The sequence below is a fragment of the Acipenser ruthenus genome, chromosome 26 (genome assembly GCF_902713425.1).
Source record: "Acipenser ruthenus chromosome 26, fAciRut3.2 maternal haplotype, whole genome shotgun sequence".
NCBI classification, from domain to species: Eukaryota; Metazoa; Chordata; class Actinopteri; order Acipenseriformes; family Acipenseridae; genus Acipenser; species Acipenser ruthenus.
In genome coordinates, this window is record NC_081214.1 from 10,049,858 (window position 1) to 10,070,770 (window position 20,913).

Sequence of the window (20,913 nt, forward strand, 5' to 3'; positions counted from 1 at the left end):
CAATATACACACCGTCCACCACTTTCCCATATATTTTATAGTTCACTTTGTCACAACAGACAGACAATTATAATCCAGGTGCAATCGTGTTTAATGGTTTCTTATCCAATTGCCTGATGGCGTGTATTGCTGTGTTTAAATCCACGGTTGGTTCCCAAATAATAAACAGTCCCGTTCTTATTCACCCACACATAACACAAACACAAACACAAACACAAGTCCACAGTGAGTACTTGAGTGCTCGTAGTGAATATACAGTTCTGCAGTGATGTTGTCCGGGTTGGTGCTGGCCTTTGGCGACAGTTCTGGATCGTGTTAGCCGTCTAAACAATAACAAACAATATTTTCAGACAAGACGAAACAAACAAAACACTCACGATATATTTCATAACACTGGTCCTTCCGGGTCGTTCCGTAACCAGAACTGAAGGAACAGATTATGTCGCTTCGTCCCCTACTTATACTGTCACTCATGACCCCTTAGTAAACGATTGCAGCCGCTCCTCCAATCCGCGGCTGCCACATCATTTCCCTTCCGGGTTGATGAGTGAATACACCAAAGCTCCGCCCCTTCCTTTTCCGACTTCCTTTTAACCCTAGGAATGAAATGTCAGGCCAAACAGTCCAGTGTACTCTGTTCCCGTTACTTAGCGCCCTCACAGGTTGGGAGGGAGATTTACTACCAAAAATCATTGCCTTTCTGTCACAGACCTATGTAAGAACATAAAAAAACCTACGAACGAGAGGAGTACAATTTGGCCATCTGAGCTTGTTCAGTTCCTAGTAGCTGATTGATCTTAAAATGTAGTCAAGTTGGGTCCTAAAGGTCTTCCAAATGATTCTGCCTCAACAACATTATTAGCCCATTCCATCCCCTCTCCGCTCTCTGTGTGAAGAAGTGTATCCTTCCCTCTGTCCTGTCTATCCCCCCTTTCCAACTGTGCCCTCTGGTCCTGGTGTCTGTAATGCGCTTAGGGTTTGTCAACCCCTTTTTAAGATTTTAAAAACTTCAGTCATATCCCCCTAATTCTGCTTTGTTCTCGACTAAATAGATACAGTTCCCTCAATGTTCAGAGCTCATTCCTTTAAGTCCTGGTATTAATCTGGTTCAATGGACTCTCTCCATGACCACAATGTCCTTTTGGTGCTGTGGTGATGAGTGCAGTCTCCCCAATGCACTATGCAACCTCATCATAAGCTCCTTGGATTTGTACTCTTGACTTTTGGCTATATACCCTAGCATTCTGTTTGCCTTTTCGATTGGTTCCCTGCATTGTCTGGTTACAAATGTGTGAGTTCACAACACCCTGGGATCCCCACAGTTCTCGTATTTGTTATTCTGAACATGTATAATGTGAGAAGGATCTTTTGATATTTTGAATAAAGCTGTAAAGTTAGAATGATGTGATATTTTGTTGTTGCGTGAACATATGAAAGCTTATATGCCTTTTTTTTCGAAGTGCTAGCAACCACTATGAAACCAATCCTATTTTAAGGGGTGCTTACCTCCTTATTGCAACCCCTTCACTGTGTGTTCAAGCAGCGCTTACAGGGCTACTGAGTGGTTTAAATAGTTGCTTCCATGCCTTCCTTTTCATAGAGAATACTGGACACAAATAAATACCAAAATGTAACAAATTAATCTTCACAGAATAATCCTATCCATAACATCTATAACCCTTAATTATATTTGGGTTAAACAACATTTTCAGCTAATGCTTTCATCAGTGATTGGCAGATGATTTCTCTCCAACTGGGAACCAGTATCATACACTGCTCCCAGTAAATAATTCTCTGCCTTCCTCCAGTGGCCAGCTGCTACCTTCCCAAAAATACACCTGTGCATCGCCCACGGTCTGCCTGACTTCCTCTGAAACAGAACTGAATATTTCCATCCATCATCGCAGCGGGGATCAGAACACAGCCCTGCAGACTTAGCTGCTTCCTGCCCAGGTCACAGGAGCACTGCAGTGTAACAAACCAGACTCCCACAGCAGAGCTCGTCCAGGCTTTACTGTGGGATTTGTAAGTGCCTCAAAAATATACCTATTTAAAAGTACACAGAGCTGACAAATTGGTGTTTTATAGACTGATCACTGTCAGCAACCAGACAGCGTGGGGAGCAATCAGAAAGGCAAACCCTGCTTGGTTATATTGTAACAATCAACCTGTGACCAAAAGCCCAACACAGTATTCCCAGAATCATAATAGGTTACTACCAAAAACAAAAGGTAGATCGTAGAAAGGCAGATTGACAGCAAAAATAGGATTGCTAGGTTCGTTGATTGCAAAACATTTAATTTCCAAACCACATACAAGCAGCCCACGCAGAACCTTATCTGAGTAATTTTATAACCACCAGTAAACCAGGGGAATAGGTGCAGACACCTGAACACAACAAGGCTGGAAAAGAAATAGAATGCGTGAGGCATAGGAAAGAACCACACAGGAAACGAAAACAAAACGCTGGCATGACCGCTACAGCTCTCCCACAGCGTATCAGTATGCAATATAGCAATCGGGCAATACAAAACTATGTCCTGTATTAACTGTCTTGTAAAACCACTCAAAAAATAGTCCAACAGCAAAAAACTGTATTGATAGAAAAAGCACAACAAAATCAACATGTGTTTGTTCAACCCAGGAAAAAACAAAGTAAAAAATATCCAAGGAAACAAAAAAACATTCACGGTCAAAATAATAATAAATAAGTTCGGTCTCACCGGTTTGTGTGGTTGTCCGTAGGTGCTCCAGTTACAAAAAAAAAACAAAAAACTCAGGACCCGTGTGTCAGCAAAGAGTTCCCAAGTAACAGCTGAAGTCGAATCAAAACAGAATGGCTTTTTTTTTCTCCAGGAAATGGCAAGGAAAAGGTAAGTGCCAGCATAGTTTGCTAATAGAAGCAAAAATGTTTAAAACTGTACAAACAAAACAAAAGCTAGATCAACGCAGTATACTTCTAACTTAATGCAGTTGTACATGAGTACATAATCTGTTTAGCAAACCTGTACACATTTTAAAAATCCCGCGGCAAACCTTCAGCAGCAAACACAAGCAAAAAGAACTCCTAACAGAAAAAGGTACCATCCCATAGTGTATTAGTGCAGGGTTTAAAAAGGTCAAGGTCCCCCAATATATTTAAAGGGGCAATGTTTCCTAAAACCAGCTCTTAGAAGGTGAACAACAAAAATTCATTTAACTTTTTATTTTAAACAACAGAATTTGAATGCCTGGCCAGGCTAAACATGGTGTGCTTCTATGGACCAGTAAATATTCATTTTGTGTGAGGTGCCACAATATAGCCAAGAGTGTAGAGTACAAATTCAAGGAGGCTGTGATGAGCTTCTGTAATGCACTGGTAAGAACGTGTGTGTCATTACCAAAAAGGGCATTGTGACCATGGTGAGAGTCCAACAAACCAGACTAATCCCAGGGCTCAAAGGAATGAGCTATGAAGACAGGGAACTGCATCAAAAGAGTTTTAAAATTTTAAAAGAAGTTGACATAGTTAATCCTAAACACTACTTTAAGTGTAGTACAGAAACCAGGACTGGAAAAAATTTGGAGATAGACTTAGGACAGAAAGTAGGTGATGGCATGAAATGGGCTGTTGATGCTGAATCATCTTGATCCTGTAAGACCCGCCTTTAGTTTTGAGATAATCAGCTACTAGGAACCAGACAAGCATAGGTCTCACCAGTGCATTATACAACCTCATCAGAGCCTCCTTTGATTTCTACTTTACACTTTGGGCTGTATACTTAAGCACTGGGTTTGCCTTTCTGATTGGTAAGTCTGTTTTAGTACCCCCCATTTGGTATTTGACTCCTACATGTTTCTGACTAATGTGTAACACTTTTGTTTGCAATCTTTTTGTACGCAGTCTAAATCCTTTTGGATTTTGTGGGTGGCTGAAACAAGGCCTCATTAGGAGTCACTGAAAAGGTTAAACACAAACCTAATAAAAAGCTTATAAATTGATATGAACAGCCCAGTGGCTTTGTGATGCCAGTTTTTTTAATATGCTGATGTATGCTGCCCATCTGTTTTTTGCACAGTTTGTTTTTCTTCTTCCCTAATTATGATCAACTGCCTGTGTTTAAACTAGACTGTAATCAGGGGACCATTGAAAGAGGACAGCTAAACCTGCCTCTTTGTTTGAACTTAACAAATAACCCCATGTCATTTTATGATGTAATATGCTAAGGAAATCCCTTGACTCTTTATTGAGTGTTTTATAATCAGGGTTATGTTTTTTGTCTGACTGTACGTCGAGGTTACATGTTTACATACATAATGAACATGCTTTGCAGCTCTGTTGGCTTGTTTTGTTATTTCTCACAGTTATTAGTGCAGTATAAAGCTACCTCTCCATGAAGCAAAGCATGGTTCAGAACTCGCTTTTAATCAGTCAATCAAACCAAGCTATTAAGTTTTGATAACCAGACAATTGTCAATCGAAACAGCAGTACCTTATCGCTAACAACGTAATTACTTGTCCAATGATCGTTAGGGAAAGGATTCAGATCTTGCCTGACCCATTACCTCCCTGCTAGTTAGAGTTTGCCTCCTCCTTCTCAGCCTCCACCTGTTTTTTGGCTTCATCTAAGGGGGAGGGCAGCTATCTGCCCCCCTGCCCATGGTTTCCTACAGTCAACCAACTTATCAGCGGAAAAATGGATGGGTAGAGGTTCCTCAAGGCGAGGCCAGAGATGTATTATATGTTAAATGTGTTATCCAAGAACGTCTAATGTGCATACATGTATTATCGTGTCTAATCTGTAATAAATATTGTATCTATCGCATGAGTTCCCTGACTGAATTGCTGTAATAAGGTTTGTATGGTTGGCTGGATTGCTCATCTATCCACAGAATTACTGTGTGGGTTTTGTAAAGCTAAGTCAGCAACAGCTAGGAGCACTTGACAAAACAAGAACAGTAATTACAGTTTTTCTCATTGCTGTTAATGAGAAATGTGTTAATGAGCCATCAGGAGGTGCAAGGACTGTGGTATGTACTTAAGAAAAAATGTGTAATTAATAAGAATCGTTTCATCCAGTCTAACAACATGACATTACTACTGAAGACCTTGGGGGCAAAAATGAACAAGAGTGTCAGTAACACCCATCCCCCGCCACACGGCTGTGAATTCAAACTCAGAGCAATCACTATGATAACAGAGTCTTATGTTAAACAATGTTTCATCACAATAATATCACCAGATATCAAAGGGTGATTCTGTGTCAACTCAACAGAGCTTCCCACCTCAAGATTTTGATTTTGCTTATATTTTGTGCAGTGGAAGATACAGGTCAGGTATGAAACCAGGCCAAATATTTAAGCTCAATGATGAAGATTTGCTGAGACACCCCTTTTCTGGGGTGGGGGGGAGGGGGTAGTAATACTTGAAACTCGTCTCATTTTGGAGTGATTCTGAGGATCTAAAGATTATATTTAGAATGGCAATATCCATATGAATTCTTCTGTAAAGATAGGCAGGTAGGTCTTCTGTAGAATTGATGCAAAATAATTACCTCTGCTTTAGTATTTCTGTGCTGCTGGGGGCCTTAAAAGTGAAAAATGGCCCAGTTGTCAAATTCCTGAGTGATTTTTAAGTGCATGTTCAAGAGCTATCACTTTCAAATTGCTTAGGTGTGCTCATAATTTAACTGACTTTCTGTATGCAGCTCTGCTACTGTCTACCTACTTTACTGTAAGATTTAATGGCCCCACAAAAAGGCTTCAGGATGAAAGTATCAAAAATGGAATCTTTGAAGGGCTGAAACCCCTTGTGGGACACCGGTTTAACAAACTGACCTTTGGTGGGCTTGTAGATGAGAATTTGATGGACTTGTGGTAAAATAATTGACTTGGTAATCTGTTTTCAAAATGGCCGCTCTAGTGCACTTTTAGTGTAAGGATTATTGCCCACATTGTCAAACAGGTAACACAGCTATAACAATCTATGAACAGAAAAGCCAGAGCACTTCCTGCAGTGATTTAGAGGACAGATCTGAAACTCCAGTGCACTAGAGCAGCCATTTTGAAAAGAGCTTTGACACAGACTTGAAAGTTATGTGTAAAATGTGGTCAGGATGTTAACAATGAAAAGAAAAATGACAGGTACGTTATTTAAACATTTGTAACAACAGGTGGGGACGTGGAACACTATATTGTTCGGAACCCCGCTACTTGCTCTTTAAAGGCCAATATAATTATGATCCTTAATACATTTCCATTTTCTACATCTCGCATGTGTAGTTTTTAAGACATACAGTACATGCAATAGCAAATTGTATTCTCATGTTAAACCTGGTATTGTTAAAGAAAGCTCTGTTTGCAAACCATGCTTTCAGATAGTGTTCCACTCCCCAGGTCCTTTCAGCTGAAGAATGAAACCGTTGTCACCCATTCGACGCCTTCTTTCCTAAACCTATAGAAAAGAAAGTGTTGAAGGGGCAGGACAAGCATGTCACTGTCTGCAAAGCATGTCACTGTTGGCAAAGTATGTCACCGTCTGCAAAGCATGTCTGGCATGAGGGGAAGCAGCTGGTTGGTTCCTCTAATGACGGACATGTTTGCTGCAAGTGACATGCTTTGACTCCAAAGACTCTGCAGAGGTGAACTGGCCTAGGAAGTGAAAACCTTCAGGGGCCATCCAAAGTTATCAACATTTTCTGAAGGCGTACAAAGTGTGCACTGGGATCGAGGGCAGTGTACACTTTTTATATAAAAAAACCACCAGTGTCCCTTTTGTCATACAGTTCATGATATTTTATTTTTGGTTGAGAAAAAGGATCCTCTAACTCACATTTCCTTTCCAGCACACGAGAGAACATCGAAGGCTGTGGAGCGTCAGCAAGCCCCGGTTATTTTTCTCTGTGTAAATGTTTCAAACTTTTCTTGGGTCTGTTGAGTTCCTGTCCGATTTTAAATGTGTTTCGCAATATTAGTGTATATCATGGGCGATCATTTGAATGGCAAATGGTACCATAGTTTACCATGGTTTGTGTTACTTTTTAATATGCTTTACCATATCTCTCTGTGGGCTTTCCAGTGCTTACCTGTGCTTTACCATCACCTATGCTTTATTGCACCATGCTTTTACTATGTTGTTTAACTAGCTATAGCTACTAGATGTGTTAGAAAACAGATGCATGTTCTACTTTTAAAAATATCTCCAGCAATAAAGTATAGAGGCCTTAGGCCTACTGTATAACAGAATTCGTATACATTTCTATGTTATTTGGATAAAAAAAAGTTTTACCCACAGTAACTCTATTAGGACAACAATGCAGAGCGTCTTTTAAACATGAAAATGGCAAGGGCACTGTCAGGAACCATTTTCATGAAATGTCATTTCTGCTCTGCCTCCCACCCACCACTGCCCTGCTTGCTTTCCCAGCGTGACGGCTGCAAGGCAACCGCACACCATGTACTGTCCCTGAGTGTCCTTGTCCCTGAAGAATGAGATATTCATATGAAGAAACATAATCTACACAATTACATGCAGAAATATTGGCAATCTTCATTTGAAATCGAGAATACAGATCTTGGTAGAACTGCAGCAAGAAATGTACTTTAGTTCAAACTGGAATTAACAGTATCTTAAATGTTTTAGACATTATAGGCAAGAGATTGTAATGTAAAAACCACTTTGTGATTGATCCTTTACTTCAAAAACACCCGAGATTTAAAAAAATTGTCCCAAATGGCTCGCCTGGTAAAGACATGACCACGTGCTGTGCAGGGTGAGCCACACAGTCAGGGGAGTGCAGGTTCCTGGTAATGACATGACCACGTGCTGTGCAGGGTGAGCCACACAGTCAGGGGAGCGCAGGTTCCTGGTAAAGACATGACCACGTGCTGTGCAGGGTGAGCCACACAGTCAGGGGAGCGCAGGTTCCTGGTAATGACATGACCACGTGCTGTGCAGGGTGAGCCACACAGTCAGGGGAGCGCAGGTTCCTGGTAAAGACATGACCACGTGCTGTGCAGGGTGAGCCACACAGTCAGGGGAGCGCAGGTTCCTGGTAATGACATGACCACGTGCTGTGCAGGGTGAGCCACACAGTCAGGGGAGCGCAGGTTCCTGGCTGTCCGAAGTTGCCGGTCTTTGCTAGGGATTTCACAGGGATCTTTGGCCCTGGCGCTGGTTAGTTGGGGCTTGGGGATTGTCCGCTAACATTCAGCTGATGTGGTGAACTTATTAAACATTGCAATTGTAATCAGGCCTTTGTGTACTATGCGACACGCTTCATTGTAAGTGTAGTTGCTACTGACAGGACCCAATAGGAACACGACTCAATGTTAATGGCCTCTCTCCTTCTGCCTCTCACTTTCCCAGGGGCTCAAACCGATGGACCACAATGGACTGGCTGATCCCTACGTCAAACTGCACCTGTTGCCCGGAGCCAGCAAGGTAACCACTTCCTCTCCATCCCTCAGTCTCTTTTAATATTGCATTTAATAGGATCACTGATTTTAGGGATGATCTATCACACTTATTTGCCCTTAATTTGTACACTAGTTTTGGTTTATGAAAGATTGCTGTGGTTTAGTTTCTTTTATTGGGTTGCTTTGGGGTTCATTATCGTGCTAACACACGCGTTGTAATGTTCTGATATATAAAGCAGCACGATATAGCACACAGAACAACGCAATGTTCATAACTTTCTTAGTTTTTAACTGAATTATTAATAGTTAAGTTACTATTATAATAATTGGGGCAGCAGTGTGGAGTAGTGGTTAGGGCTCTGGACTCTTGACCAGAGGGTTGTGGGTTCAATCCCCGGTGGGGGACACTGCTGCTGTACCCTTGAGCAAGGTACTTTACCTAGATTGCTCCAGTAAAAACCCAACTGTATAAATGGGTAATTGTTTGTAAGAATGATGTGATATCTTGTAACAATTGTAAGTCGCCCTGGATAAGGGCGTCTGCTAAGAAATAAATAATAATAATATCATTATTACAATGTTTTGCCTGTGCAGTATAGTAGCATGTATATTGAAAGTACATGTTATTAATGAACACTATTGTAATCAATGCAATACCTAGTACTAAATTTCGAGTTCTACAGCAAAGCATGTCTTGCATCAACTTGAGTTGTAATGCTTTGTTGCCAGGTTATTGGTGATCTGATAATGTCAACACCGCTTATTGTAACCATGTTTATTCAGTCCTTTGAAATTATTTTAAAACATTTTCACTGAGGAGCACAGTGACTTGGCTGTGTGAAGCTGCCCATCTTCGCTGTGAATTCCACAAGAAGCATTGGCTCTAACACTCCTGTGGGCTAGGGAGGCAAAACCAGGACCTTTTCTCCTCACCGAACTACAGCGGACCACAGAGGCTCAAGTAGACACCTGCAGGACTGGCCTTTGTCCTCCAGAGGCCAGTAGCTCACTGACATCTGCTGTGTAGCTCCTGAGTTGTTGTGAGGAGTTGCTGTGGTGAGGGAACATAATTGGACAGGGTAAAATAATTGGGTGTAATTTACTGTATTTAAAATATGTCCAAAACATTGAACATGTACAAAAACTGCCAAGTTAGAACAAAGGGAGCAGTCATACAAAGAATGTCTACTTGCATCCCCCACCGCAGCCCAGGAGAGCCACCGCGGATGTGAGCTACTGGCCTCTCAACGACAAAGGCCAGCCCTGCAGGCATCCGCTTGTCTTTGCCTTCATAACCCGCAGGAGCTCCAGAGCCAATGCTCCCTGTGGAATCCCCAGCAAAGCCCGGTGACTTTGCACAGCCAGGAATCTGCGCTCCCCTGACTGTATGACTAACCTTGTACACCATGCAGCCATGCTTTAACAGGTGAGACACTCGGAGGCCCCAGCCATCCTTTATTGTAATTTAACGTGACTCCCAATAGTCATGTTAAATTTAGCAGAATTGGCAGAAGCCTTGGCCTGATTTTTGAAATTGAATTCATGGTGTAGAAACGTGCACCTACCCCCACACTCCAGAGACAAGCCAAATAACATGCTGGAGCCCTTGCCATGAAATCATTTAGGCAGCGAGAATGAGGATTGATTTTAAAGGGTGTTCGATCACAGATCTGTTGCTAAACTGAGTCATGTCTGCAGTGAAAAACAACAGAGATGTGCTCATCACCGACACTGACTTGAGATGGGAGAACTCAGGGAGAAGCATAAAGTAATGCCCATGTCGACTGCAGCACCAAAATACATTAGAATTTGTTAAAGAAGGGTTTATTTCAGTCTTGATCTTCAGTTCTACATTCTCAAAAATAAATACCTTTTTAGGGTGTGACTGCACCTGTGAGAGGGCTTGATCGTGAAAATATTTTGCATATATTTAAAGAGGTTTAGCTATTCAGTGGGATAAAGGGAGCAATAAATGTCCCAACCCCAGTCATTCTCTTTCTGGTGACGCCATCATTTTTACCACCAGTATATTTTTTTGTAAAGTGCCCTGGAATTCGTTTTCATGAAGGACGTTATATAAATGAACTTGGTATGGTATGCAGTCCTTTAAACATCGTTCATCCGCCCCCACCCCCTCTCCTCCCCTCCCCTCTCTCACTCCCAGGCCAACAAGCTGCGGACCAAAACCCTGCGGAACACTCTAAACCCAGCCTGGAACGAGACCCTCACCTACTACGGCATCACAGACGAAGACATGGTCCGCAAAACACTCAGGTACCCCTGCCTGTGTCCCACCACTAGCTGGGTGCTTTCCCACTGTTACAGGAATCAGGTCTAGGAAATGTCTGTTTGTTATCTCCTGCGAAAGGGATACAGTAGAGGAGCTCGGTCAATTCTCCTATATCTGGAGAATCGCTTTTTCAAATGTCATGAAACTTGGTATTCACATTATTATATAAAATACTCGCTTTGCTCAGCTGTTGATTCTTCTTGTAAGACACAGTTAAACTTGCGAAGGACATTGTTTAGCTCAAGCTATTGAGTGTCAGAATTCAGGGATATAGAATGTAGGGATACATAGTCTGTTCATTCATTTTAACTGGAACCCTTAATCCTATTGTGATCAATGAGTTTTTGATAAATAAAATGCCCAGGTGCACTCGTCCATTACAAAGGTTTAACACGGTTAATCTGCACGATATAACGATATAGCTTCACTGTGCTTTACCAGACCTCTCTGTGCTTTACAATGCTTCCCCAAGGCTTTACCAGACCTCTCTGTGCTTTACAATGCTTCCCCAAGGCTTTACCAGACCTCTTTGTGCTTTGCCATGCTTGCCTATGCTTTACTAGACCTCTCTGTGCTTTACAATGCTTCCCTACTATAGAAACAGAACTAGTCACATGTATATATATGAAATGGTGTTTCTCTAACCCGCAAGGGCCCTAAACCCTTAAAAAGCTGTAGTGAGGAAGAACTGTTGGAGACTGAAGAAGCAGTAATTGTCCTCCAAGCACAAGCCTGTTTATCTCGTTTCTGCAGGAACGGTGAGGTGAACAAGTCACACTGTGATCCACACACACACAGAGGGCTTTTGTTACACCATTATCTCGATACATTTGCATTGAGACTGAGCAACAAGCACTTACAGTTCAAATAAGTATGTCAGCAACATCCATCCACCACCACAGCTGTAAATTCAAATCTAGGACGTGTGCTTCGTTAATGACTAACAGAAAACCGTTGAATACCCCCAACAAATCAACATATAACCCAGATAAAAATATATATTATTAGTCAGCTTTCTAATACATTTAATTATATAGAACATGTGTGGCAGGGCAAAAGCCCTAAAATGTAAATACCATGTGTGTGGGAATGTAAGGTTGGCAGGGATGGAGTTAAATCTGTCCCTGCCAACATCACAGGTGTGGCCATTCTCCAATTAGGTAATGGAGTGCTAATTGGGTAGTGGACACATGTTTAAAAAGGGGACAAAATCCTTTGTTCAGGAGAAAAGAATGCGGTGCCCAGCCTGGCCTGTGTAGGTTTTTGTTGCGTTTTGTTTGCGTTTAAACTCTTTATTTTGGCTCTCTGCCTCGTTAATTTCTTCCTGTTTTGCATACATGCTTAAACTGCAGTTTCTAGCCTCTGAGTCTCATTCTTGACGCTATCCTGCTACATATGGTGTCAGGGTGGGATAAGCAAAGGAGGAGCTGAAGCTGTCTCCAAAACCAGAGAGAGGATCTGAGGCAGAGAGGGATGAGCCATTGCCATCTCCAGTGCCAAAAGGGGAGGACCTGTTTCCATTGCCAGTGCCAAAGGAGGATCCGTTGCTGGCTCCAGATCCAGAGGGTGAGGAGCCACTGCAATGTCAACCTTACCAGCTGTTCCTGAGGGGAGCAAGGCGAAAGCCAGCCGCACATCTGGAGAGCCCAGAGCTGCCACCCATGCCAGAGTGTGCAGCGTTCCTACCCCTCCTGGAGTGCCCTGCACCGCAGAGCCCAGCATCGCTGCCAGCGCTGAGGCCACCCTCTGTAGAGGAGCCCAGAAAGAGGAAAAGTCACACTGGCATAGGGTGCAGAAAGGCGGCTTTTTGATTCCTGTATAATGATTGGTACCAGAGCAATATTACATCGTGGGGCATTTGACCCTAGAGCTATAATGATAAGGAACTGAATCTATTTAGCGAAGAACAAAGAATTGGGAATTATTGATTGAAGTCTTTAAAGTCTAAAAGGAGTTGACAAAGTTAACCAATACTTTCAGTGCAGTACAAAAACCAGGACCAGAGGGCAAAGTTGGAAGTAGAGATATACTTAGGACAGAGGGAAGGAGGCACTTGTTCACACAGAGAGCGGTGAGGGTATGGAATGGGTTACCTAGTCATGTTGTTGAAGGAGACAGTTCTTCACACAGAGAGTGGTGATGGTATGGAATGGGTTACCTAGTCATGTTGTTGAAGGCGATGCTTGTTCACACAGAGAGTGGTGAGGGTATGGAATGGGCTTCCTAGTCATGTTGTTGAAGGAGACACACTGCAACCTTTTTCACCTGGCAAATGTTCCTGAGTAAAAGTTTTAGTTGATTTACCTATATATAAATATCAAAGCAATCAGAATGATGTTAACAAATATACTACTGTGATATGGACAACACAGGATACAGTAAAGTAATGTGCTTGTTAGCACTGCATGGGGCTCTGGAATGTCTCATGAAGCAGAATAACGGAAAAACTACAAGGACAGATGCTGGAATCTGAGGCACCACCGCCTCCTGTGATTGGCTAAGTGTCTGTCTTTAGCAGGCCTATAAGGTTCTGGCCTTCAGGTTGTCAGTTGATATCTCCATATGGGTAACTAAGGATAGACAGAATTGCTATAGTCAACCACTCTTATTTTTCATTTTACAGTTGGCAACCATTGTTTTGAAGGCATCTTTGGTTACTACCTTCAAAATAATTCCAATATTTTTGTGTGCAGAGTATGTCTGCTTATCTGGGATTAGAGTTTGTGCTCCTCTGGCTCTGGAGACAGTGGTGCTCCTCTGGCTCTGGAGACAGCGGTGCTCCTCTGGCTCTGGAGACAGCGGCGCTTCTCCCTCTGGCTCTGGAGACAGCGGTGCTCCTCTGGCTCTGGAGACAGCAGCGCTTCTCTGGGTCTGGAGACAGCGGTGCTCCTCTGGCTCTGGAGACAGCGGTGCTCCTCTAGCTCTGGAGACAGCAGCGCTCCTCTGGCTCTGGAGACAGCGGTGCTTCTCCCTCTGGCTCTGGAGACAGCGGCGCTTCTCCCTCTGGCTCTGGAGACAGCGGTGCTCCTCTGGCTCTGGAGACAGCGGTGCTCCTCTGGCTCTGGAGACAGCGGTGCTCCTCTGGCTCTGGAGATAGCGGCGGTTCTCCCTCTGGCTCTGGAGACAGCGGTGCTCCTCTGGCTCTGGAGATAGCAGCGCTTCTCCCTCTGGCTCTGGAGACAGCAGTGCTCCTCTGGCTCTAGAGACAGCGGCGCTTCTCCCCCTGGCAGTGGTGAGTCTGTTCCCTACAATACTCACACTAGGGTGCACTGTTGTGCAGCAGTGGCTTGTAGTAGCCCTTTTAACAAGTCTTCCATTGTCATCTTCTTTTGCTGTATTTATACCACACTAAAGATATGCCCACATTCTCCACCATATGTGACAAACCATACTCTACAGGCCTTAGCCTTCACACAGACACCCATCAAGCTGTTAAGACCTGCTATATATACACCTGCCTGCTTGATTATAGGCAGGGATTTCTGATTAAATTAATAAAACAATGACCAATTAAACAATTAAACATGTGGCTGTATACAAACATATTCAACATTTAAATACAGACCCTTGGTTATAACAGAGGATTCTCACCTGTTTCATTTTTTTTTAATAAACACTGTTACATTCACAGGACATTTTATATAACATAAAACATGAAAACAAAGAGCCTTGATTATACAGAGGATTTCCCCCTGTTTCATTTTTTTCTTTAAAGGTCAGCCCATGCTACATATATCTACGGCAGATTTATCCTTGTAGAACCAAACACCAGCTTGCCAAGCCAAGCTTAAAGTTCAGTGCTCTAGAAAACAGCAGACGATTGTCAAATTATTTATACTGTCACAAAAGTTAATGCAGAAATGTCATTTCTCAAAGCCAGCGGAGCAGTATGAGCAGTAGATAAATGTAACTGAAAACAAAAGAAGACATTCTACAGCCTTCTTAATTGTGCTCTGTGAGCACGTAAACCATCAACTGTGTGCGCTGTCTAAATGGCATGTTAATTGAGAGCTGCGTTGAGCTCCTCTGAGATGTCAAATGCTAATGCTGGGAAGTTATTATTCACAACAGTGTTGCAGTGTCTTTGTCGAAGAATTGGTCCAAGGATTCAGTAGCTCAATTTAAAGAGTCATTGAAGGGCAGCCTGATTTGCTCATTTTTCATATTACACTTATTTTCCAATCAGAAATGTATGGCTGTTATGAAGGCTGAAAGAACTGAATCTATTTACCCGAGAATTAGGAGGGACTTGATCGAAGTAGTTGACAAAACCTAACCAATACTTTAGGTGCAGCACAGAGTCTGCACAGAGAGTAGGTTCCTCTGCCTCACACAGAGTGGTGAGGGGATGCAATGGGTTGCCAAGTTGTTGATGCTGAATCACTGGGATCCTTTAAGACCCACCTTGAGTTTTGAGATCAATCCGCTACTAGGAACCAGAAGAGCATAGATAATCATTTTGTTATGTTCTTGCCAAAGGTCATTTGATACTGTTTATTTTGAAATGGCTTATATGAAGCTGTGTCACATTGGTGTATTCATCCATACAAAAATGTCATTATTGTGGAATGAAATATGTAGGAAATTGCATTTCATCTGAATAGTATTCAGGCAGTTTCCCTTTGAAGAGATGAATCTTGATAAGGCTATCGTTTAACAGCAAATACTATGAGAGTATTAGAATCTGGACATTCTGTAGAAGGAGATTTTTGTCTTTTGTGGTGATTTACTTTTTCATAAGGTTAACAACTAATTATCCCCGCTGTAGGGTTTTGCATATATCTAGAAAGATGCTTCTAGAATTGTGAGGTATTCTTTAGCACACATTATTGAGTGTATGAAGATTCTCAGTATGTATGTCACAGTTACGTTTTTACATGCTGTAAAACCTGGGGAAGCACTATTTAATTGTGATGAAGCTTAGACTTTCTTTAGTACAACTTATTGATAGTAGCCTCATGCAAGGATGCATAAAGGCTAATATGTCTGTATTTAAAAGGTATGTGGTGTGGTTGGAAATATAACATATCTGTTAAAAGCATACATCGATTTGAATTCCTGTTCATAGTTTGTATGAAATAATGTCATGTTACAATAAGCTGTACTGTTGAATTACTCTTACTTAACTATATATTATAAACATATAGTTTTGGGTGCTGAGTAAGACACAAACTGAGTGTCACAGTGGATTATAGTTTCGAGTTCTGTAGTGTAAAACACAAGATGAGTGTCACAGTGGATTATAGTTTCAGGTTCTGTAGTGTAAGACACAAACTGAGTGTCACAGTGGATTATAGTTTCAGGTTCTGTAGTGTAAGACACAAGCTGAGTGTCAAAGTGGATTATAGTTTCAGGTTCTGTAGTGTTTGTGTCTTACACTACAGAACCTGAAACTATAATCCACTGAGTGTCACAGTGGATTATAGTTTCAGGTTCTGTAGTGTAAGACACAAGATGAGTGTCACAGTGGATTATAGTTTCGGGTTCTGTAGTGTAAAACACAAACTGAGTGTCACAGTGGATTATAGTTTCGGGTTCTGTAGTGTAAAACACAAGCTGAGTGTCACAGTGGATTATAGTTTCGGGTTCTGTAGTGTAAAACACAAACTGAGTGTCACAGTGGATTATAGTTTCGGGTTCTGTAGTGTAAAACACAAACTGAGTGTCACAGTGGATTATAGTTTCGGGTTCTGTAGTGTAAAACACAAACTGAGTGTCACAGTGGATTATAGTTTCAGGTTCTGTAGTGTAAGACACAAGATGAGTGTCACAGTGGATTATAGTTTCAGGTTCTGTAGTGTAAAACACAAACTGAGTGTCACAGTGGATTATAGTTTCAGGTTCTGTAGTGTAAGACACAAGATGAGTGTCACAGTGGATTATAGTTTCGGGTTCTGTAGTGTAAAACACAAGCTGAGTGTCACAGTGGATTATAGTTTCGGGTTCTGTAGTGTAAAACACAAACTGAGTGTCACAGTGGATTATAGTTTCGGGTTCTGTAGTGTAAAACACAAGATGAGTGTCACAGTGGATTATAGTTTCGGGTTCTGTAGTGTAAAACACAAAATGAGTGTCACAGTGGATTATAGTTTCGGGTTCTGTAGTGTAAAACACAAACTGAGTGTCACAGTGGATTATAGTTTCGGGTTCTGTAGTGTAAAACACAAACTGAGTGTCACAGTGGATTATAGTTTCGGGTTCTGTAGTGTAATACACAAGCTGAGTGTCACAGTGGATTATAGTTTTGGGTGCTGAGTAACATACACGCTGATTGTCACAGTGGATATCATCTGGTATCATACAACACCTGATAGCATTTTGTGTATAAATTAGAGAGATCATTTTCCCATGTGTCACAGCTTGGGCTGGGCTGCCCATTCCCTGTGTGAATGTCTAATGGAGATGGATAGCCAGAGCCGTGAGTCATGACAGTCAGACAGGTCTGGGTCCTTTTTACTTCAGACCGATGAAAGGGATCTGAATGTTGCTACATCGAAGCAGGATCAATTGGTCCTGGCAGAGAGACAGTACTATCGAGCTCTCCACAGACACAGCGGACCCCACACATAATTAAGACAACATTTTTGGGGGTTCACAATAGGAAGTGACACTGAGTTCAATTTATTTATCTGGATATGAAATCAAGGGTTTTATTTATAATGGTGAACTATGAGTGTCGTATACCAGAACACTCATAAACTGTCAGGACGGGGTACTTTACATTAAACAAGTCTGTCATTAACATACATCTCCCGCCACGGTGTGAATTCAGAATGCTCTCTCAGTATGAAGAAGGTTGATGACCGTGGCGCATGTCAACAGTATGTACTCGGAGAGTGTCTTTTAAAAAAAGCTCACTGTTGTTCAACTCGTAAGATGAAGGTCGTAAACTTGAACAGAGATGTAAACATGAAGGTCGTAAACTAGAACAGAGATGGCAGGAATCTAAACTGCATGTTCATTACATCGCATGGAAGAGCCACCTGGTTAAATATAGGAAGGCTCTGCTGTTGGCTAGATCATCATATTATTCTAATTTAATTGAAGCAAATAAAAATAATCCTAGATTTATTTTTTGCTACCCTAGATAAATTAATTAATCCTTCCCCTAATAGTCCTACCCTTGACATTGGCTCCTCTCACAGCTGCAATGACTTCTTACATTTCTTTAAAAATAAAATACTTGACATCAGAAATGAGATTCCACAGACACCTTCTATTAAGGAGGACTCCAGCACAATTTTACCAACTACACCTATTAAAGCTACTGTGGGGGATTTTCTTTGATTACCTTACAGGAACTGGCAGAGCTAATTCAATTTATTTATTTATTTATTTATTTATTTATTGCATTTATATAGCGCTTTTTATACAAAAGTATCGCAAAGCACTGTACAGTACATAGCAGTAAAAAAAAGATCAAACCACAATACATTTGTATAGCATGTTACACATACAACTGCTACAATCAGACCATTTAAATAACAGATACACATAATAAAAGTACAAAAGCAGCAATTTTAAAATTACATAAAAACCTACTAAGAGAGCCATTTTATAAAAGTGCATTTTCAGTCTGAATTCAGATACAACAGAGGTTATGCTAGTGGATTCACAGAATCAACTAAAAGGAAATGTGGGATTACATGAGCTCGACCCTTCTCTCATCAAAACTAGAAATTAAAGGGGGGCTCCCGAGTGGCTCATCCAGTAAAGGCGCTCCACGTGGAGTGCAGGATCGAATCGCAGGTTCGAATCCAGGCTATGTCACAGCCGACCATGACTGGGGTTCCTAGGGGGCAGCGCACAATTGGCTGAGCGCCACCCAGGTAGGGGTTAGGTTGACAGGGCAATCCACAGTTCATCGCGCACCAGCAACCCCTGTGGCTGATAGGGTGCCTGCAGGTCTGCAGTGGAGCCATTCAGATCTGTGTTGTCCTCCGGCAGTGCTAAAAATGACAGATTGGCAGGTACATGTTTCAGAGGACGCGTGTTTCAGAGGACGCGTGTTTCAGAGGACGCGTGTTTCAGAGGACGCGTGTTTCAGCCTCCGTTTCTCAAGTCGCCGGGGGGGTCGCCGGGGGGTTGCTGCGGTGAACCGGGATAAAAATAATAATTGGGCATTACAAATTGGGGAGAAAACCATGGTAAACACCATTGGCTACAACTAAAAAAAAAAAAAAAAAAAAAAAAATAGAAATTAAGAGTTTGGGGGTCATCCTTGATCCTATCTATCATTTGAGAAGGGAAGTTACAAAAGTATCTTTTTACCATTTGAAAAATATAGCTAAACTGAGACCAATTATTTCCATATCTGATGCTGAGAGACTAATGCATGCCTTTGTTTCATCTAGAATTGATTATTGTAATGCACTTTATTCTGGTGTCCCAAAACTTGCAGCTTGTTCAGAATACCACCGCTAGAATTCTGACTAAAACCAGGAAAAGTGAACATATTACCCCCGTTATGACCTCTTTACACTGGCTCCCTGTGCTGTATAGAATTGATTTTAAGATTTTGCTGTTAACTTACAAGGCCCTGAATGGATTAGCACCTAGTTACTTGCAGGAGTTACTGACCCCGTATCTTCCAAAAAACACTCTGCGATCACAAGATGCGGGGCTGCTGGTTATTCCTAGGGTCAACAAAAGCAACACGGGAGGTAAGGCTTTTTCTTGTAGTGCTCCTAAATTATGGAATGCTCTGCCATTTCTCAGGGAAGCTGGGACCATTACAGTTTTCAAGTCAAGACTGAAAATGCACTTTTATAAAATGGCTTTCTTATCTTAGTGGGTTCTTTTAAATCTGTTATTTAAATGGTCTGATTGTGGCAATTGTATGTGTGACATGCTATACAAATGTATTGTGGTTTGTTCTTTTTTTCTGCTATGTACCGTACAGTGCTTTGCAATGCTTTTGTATAAAAAGCTCTATATAAATGCAATACATAAATAAATAAATAGTATCAAATAAGAAAAGGCAGGTAACAATGTAAATGAGATGTTAGTATCATGGTAAAGTATATTAAAATGACTGATTTACAGCATATGGAAAGACATATGCTCTCAATATGCATGTAAAAAGTGTGACATACAGACGGACGGCTATACAGACAAAGACCCCTGAGATATCCTGCCAGATATCCTGATACTCCCAATAGTTTGTGTTAAATAATGTTAATGCCGAGTTTCATCACAATTTATGAGGCGGTTTTCCAGATATATGCAAAATGTAAGTGTGACATACAGATGGGCAGATGGACAGAGAGACAGACACCTCCATGTATCCCTAGAATCTGATATTCCCAATACCTTCTGCTAAATATTGATAATACTATAGTTCATTACAACTGAATCAGGTAAGGGAAAAATTGTCAGGGAAACTATTTAAATAGAAAATATAGGTCCACCAATCTATTTAAAATGCAAATAGAAAATAGGTTGTTTGTATTTTAAATAGAAAATAGTAAATACTATTTTGGAAATAGTATTGTTGTAATAGCTGACACTATCTACTTGTGGAATACACCCATTTTCTCACAATGAATTGAAATATCATTACTGCTTCAATCAAGTATGTCAGCATCCCCCATCCTCCATCTCCACAGGTCAGTATCCCCCATCCTCCATCTCCACAGGTCAGTATCCCCCATCCTCCATCTCCACAGGTCAGTATCCCCCATCCTCCATCTCCACAGATCAGTATCACACATCCTCCATCTCCACAGGTCAGCATCCCCCATCCTCCATCTCCACAGGTCAGCATCACACATCCTCCATCTCCACAGGTCAGTATCCCCCATCCTCCATCTCCACAGGTCAGTATCCCCCATCCTCCATCTCCACAGATCAGTATCACACATCCTCCATCTCCACAGATCAGTATCACACATCCTCCATCTCCACAGATCAGTATCACACATCCTCCATCTCCACAGATCAGTATCACACATCCTCCATCTCCACAGGTCAGTATCCCCCATCCTCCATCTCCACAGATCAGTATCACACATCCTCCATCTCCACAGGTCAGCATCACACATCCTCCATCTCCACAGATCAGTATCACACATCCTCCATCTCCACAGGTCAGCATCACACATCCTCCATCTCCACAGGTCAGCATCACACATCCTCCATCTCCACAGATCAGCATCCCCCATCCTCCATCTCCACAGATCAGTATCACACATCCTCCATCTCCACAGGTCAGTATCCCCCATCCT

The 20,913-nt window shown here is 41.8% G+C and overlaps 1 protein-coding gene across 2 annotated transcripts in view; it reads left to right on the top strand.

The window, feature by feature from the left end:
- LOC117430798 (double C2-like domain-containing protein beta) overlaps window positions 1–20,913 on the top strand; it is a 111,259-nt gene that overhangs the window by 67,484 nt on the left and 22,862 nt on the right. For both annotated transcript variants that reach the window (XM_059000683.1, XM_059000684.1), the window contains 2 exons: window positions 8,348–8,422; window positions 10,562–10,671. In XM_059000683.1, the coding sequence (XP_058856666.1) occupies window positions 8,348–8,422; window positions 10,562–10,671 (185 nt within the window). The remainder of the gene's footprint in view (window positions 1–8,347; window positions 8,423–10,561; window positions 10,672–20,913) is intronic.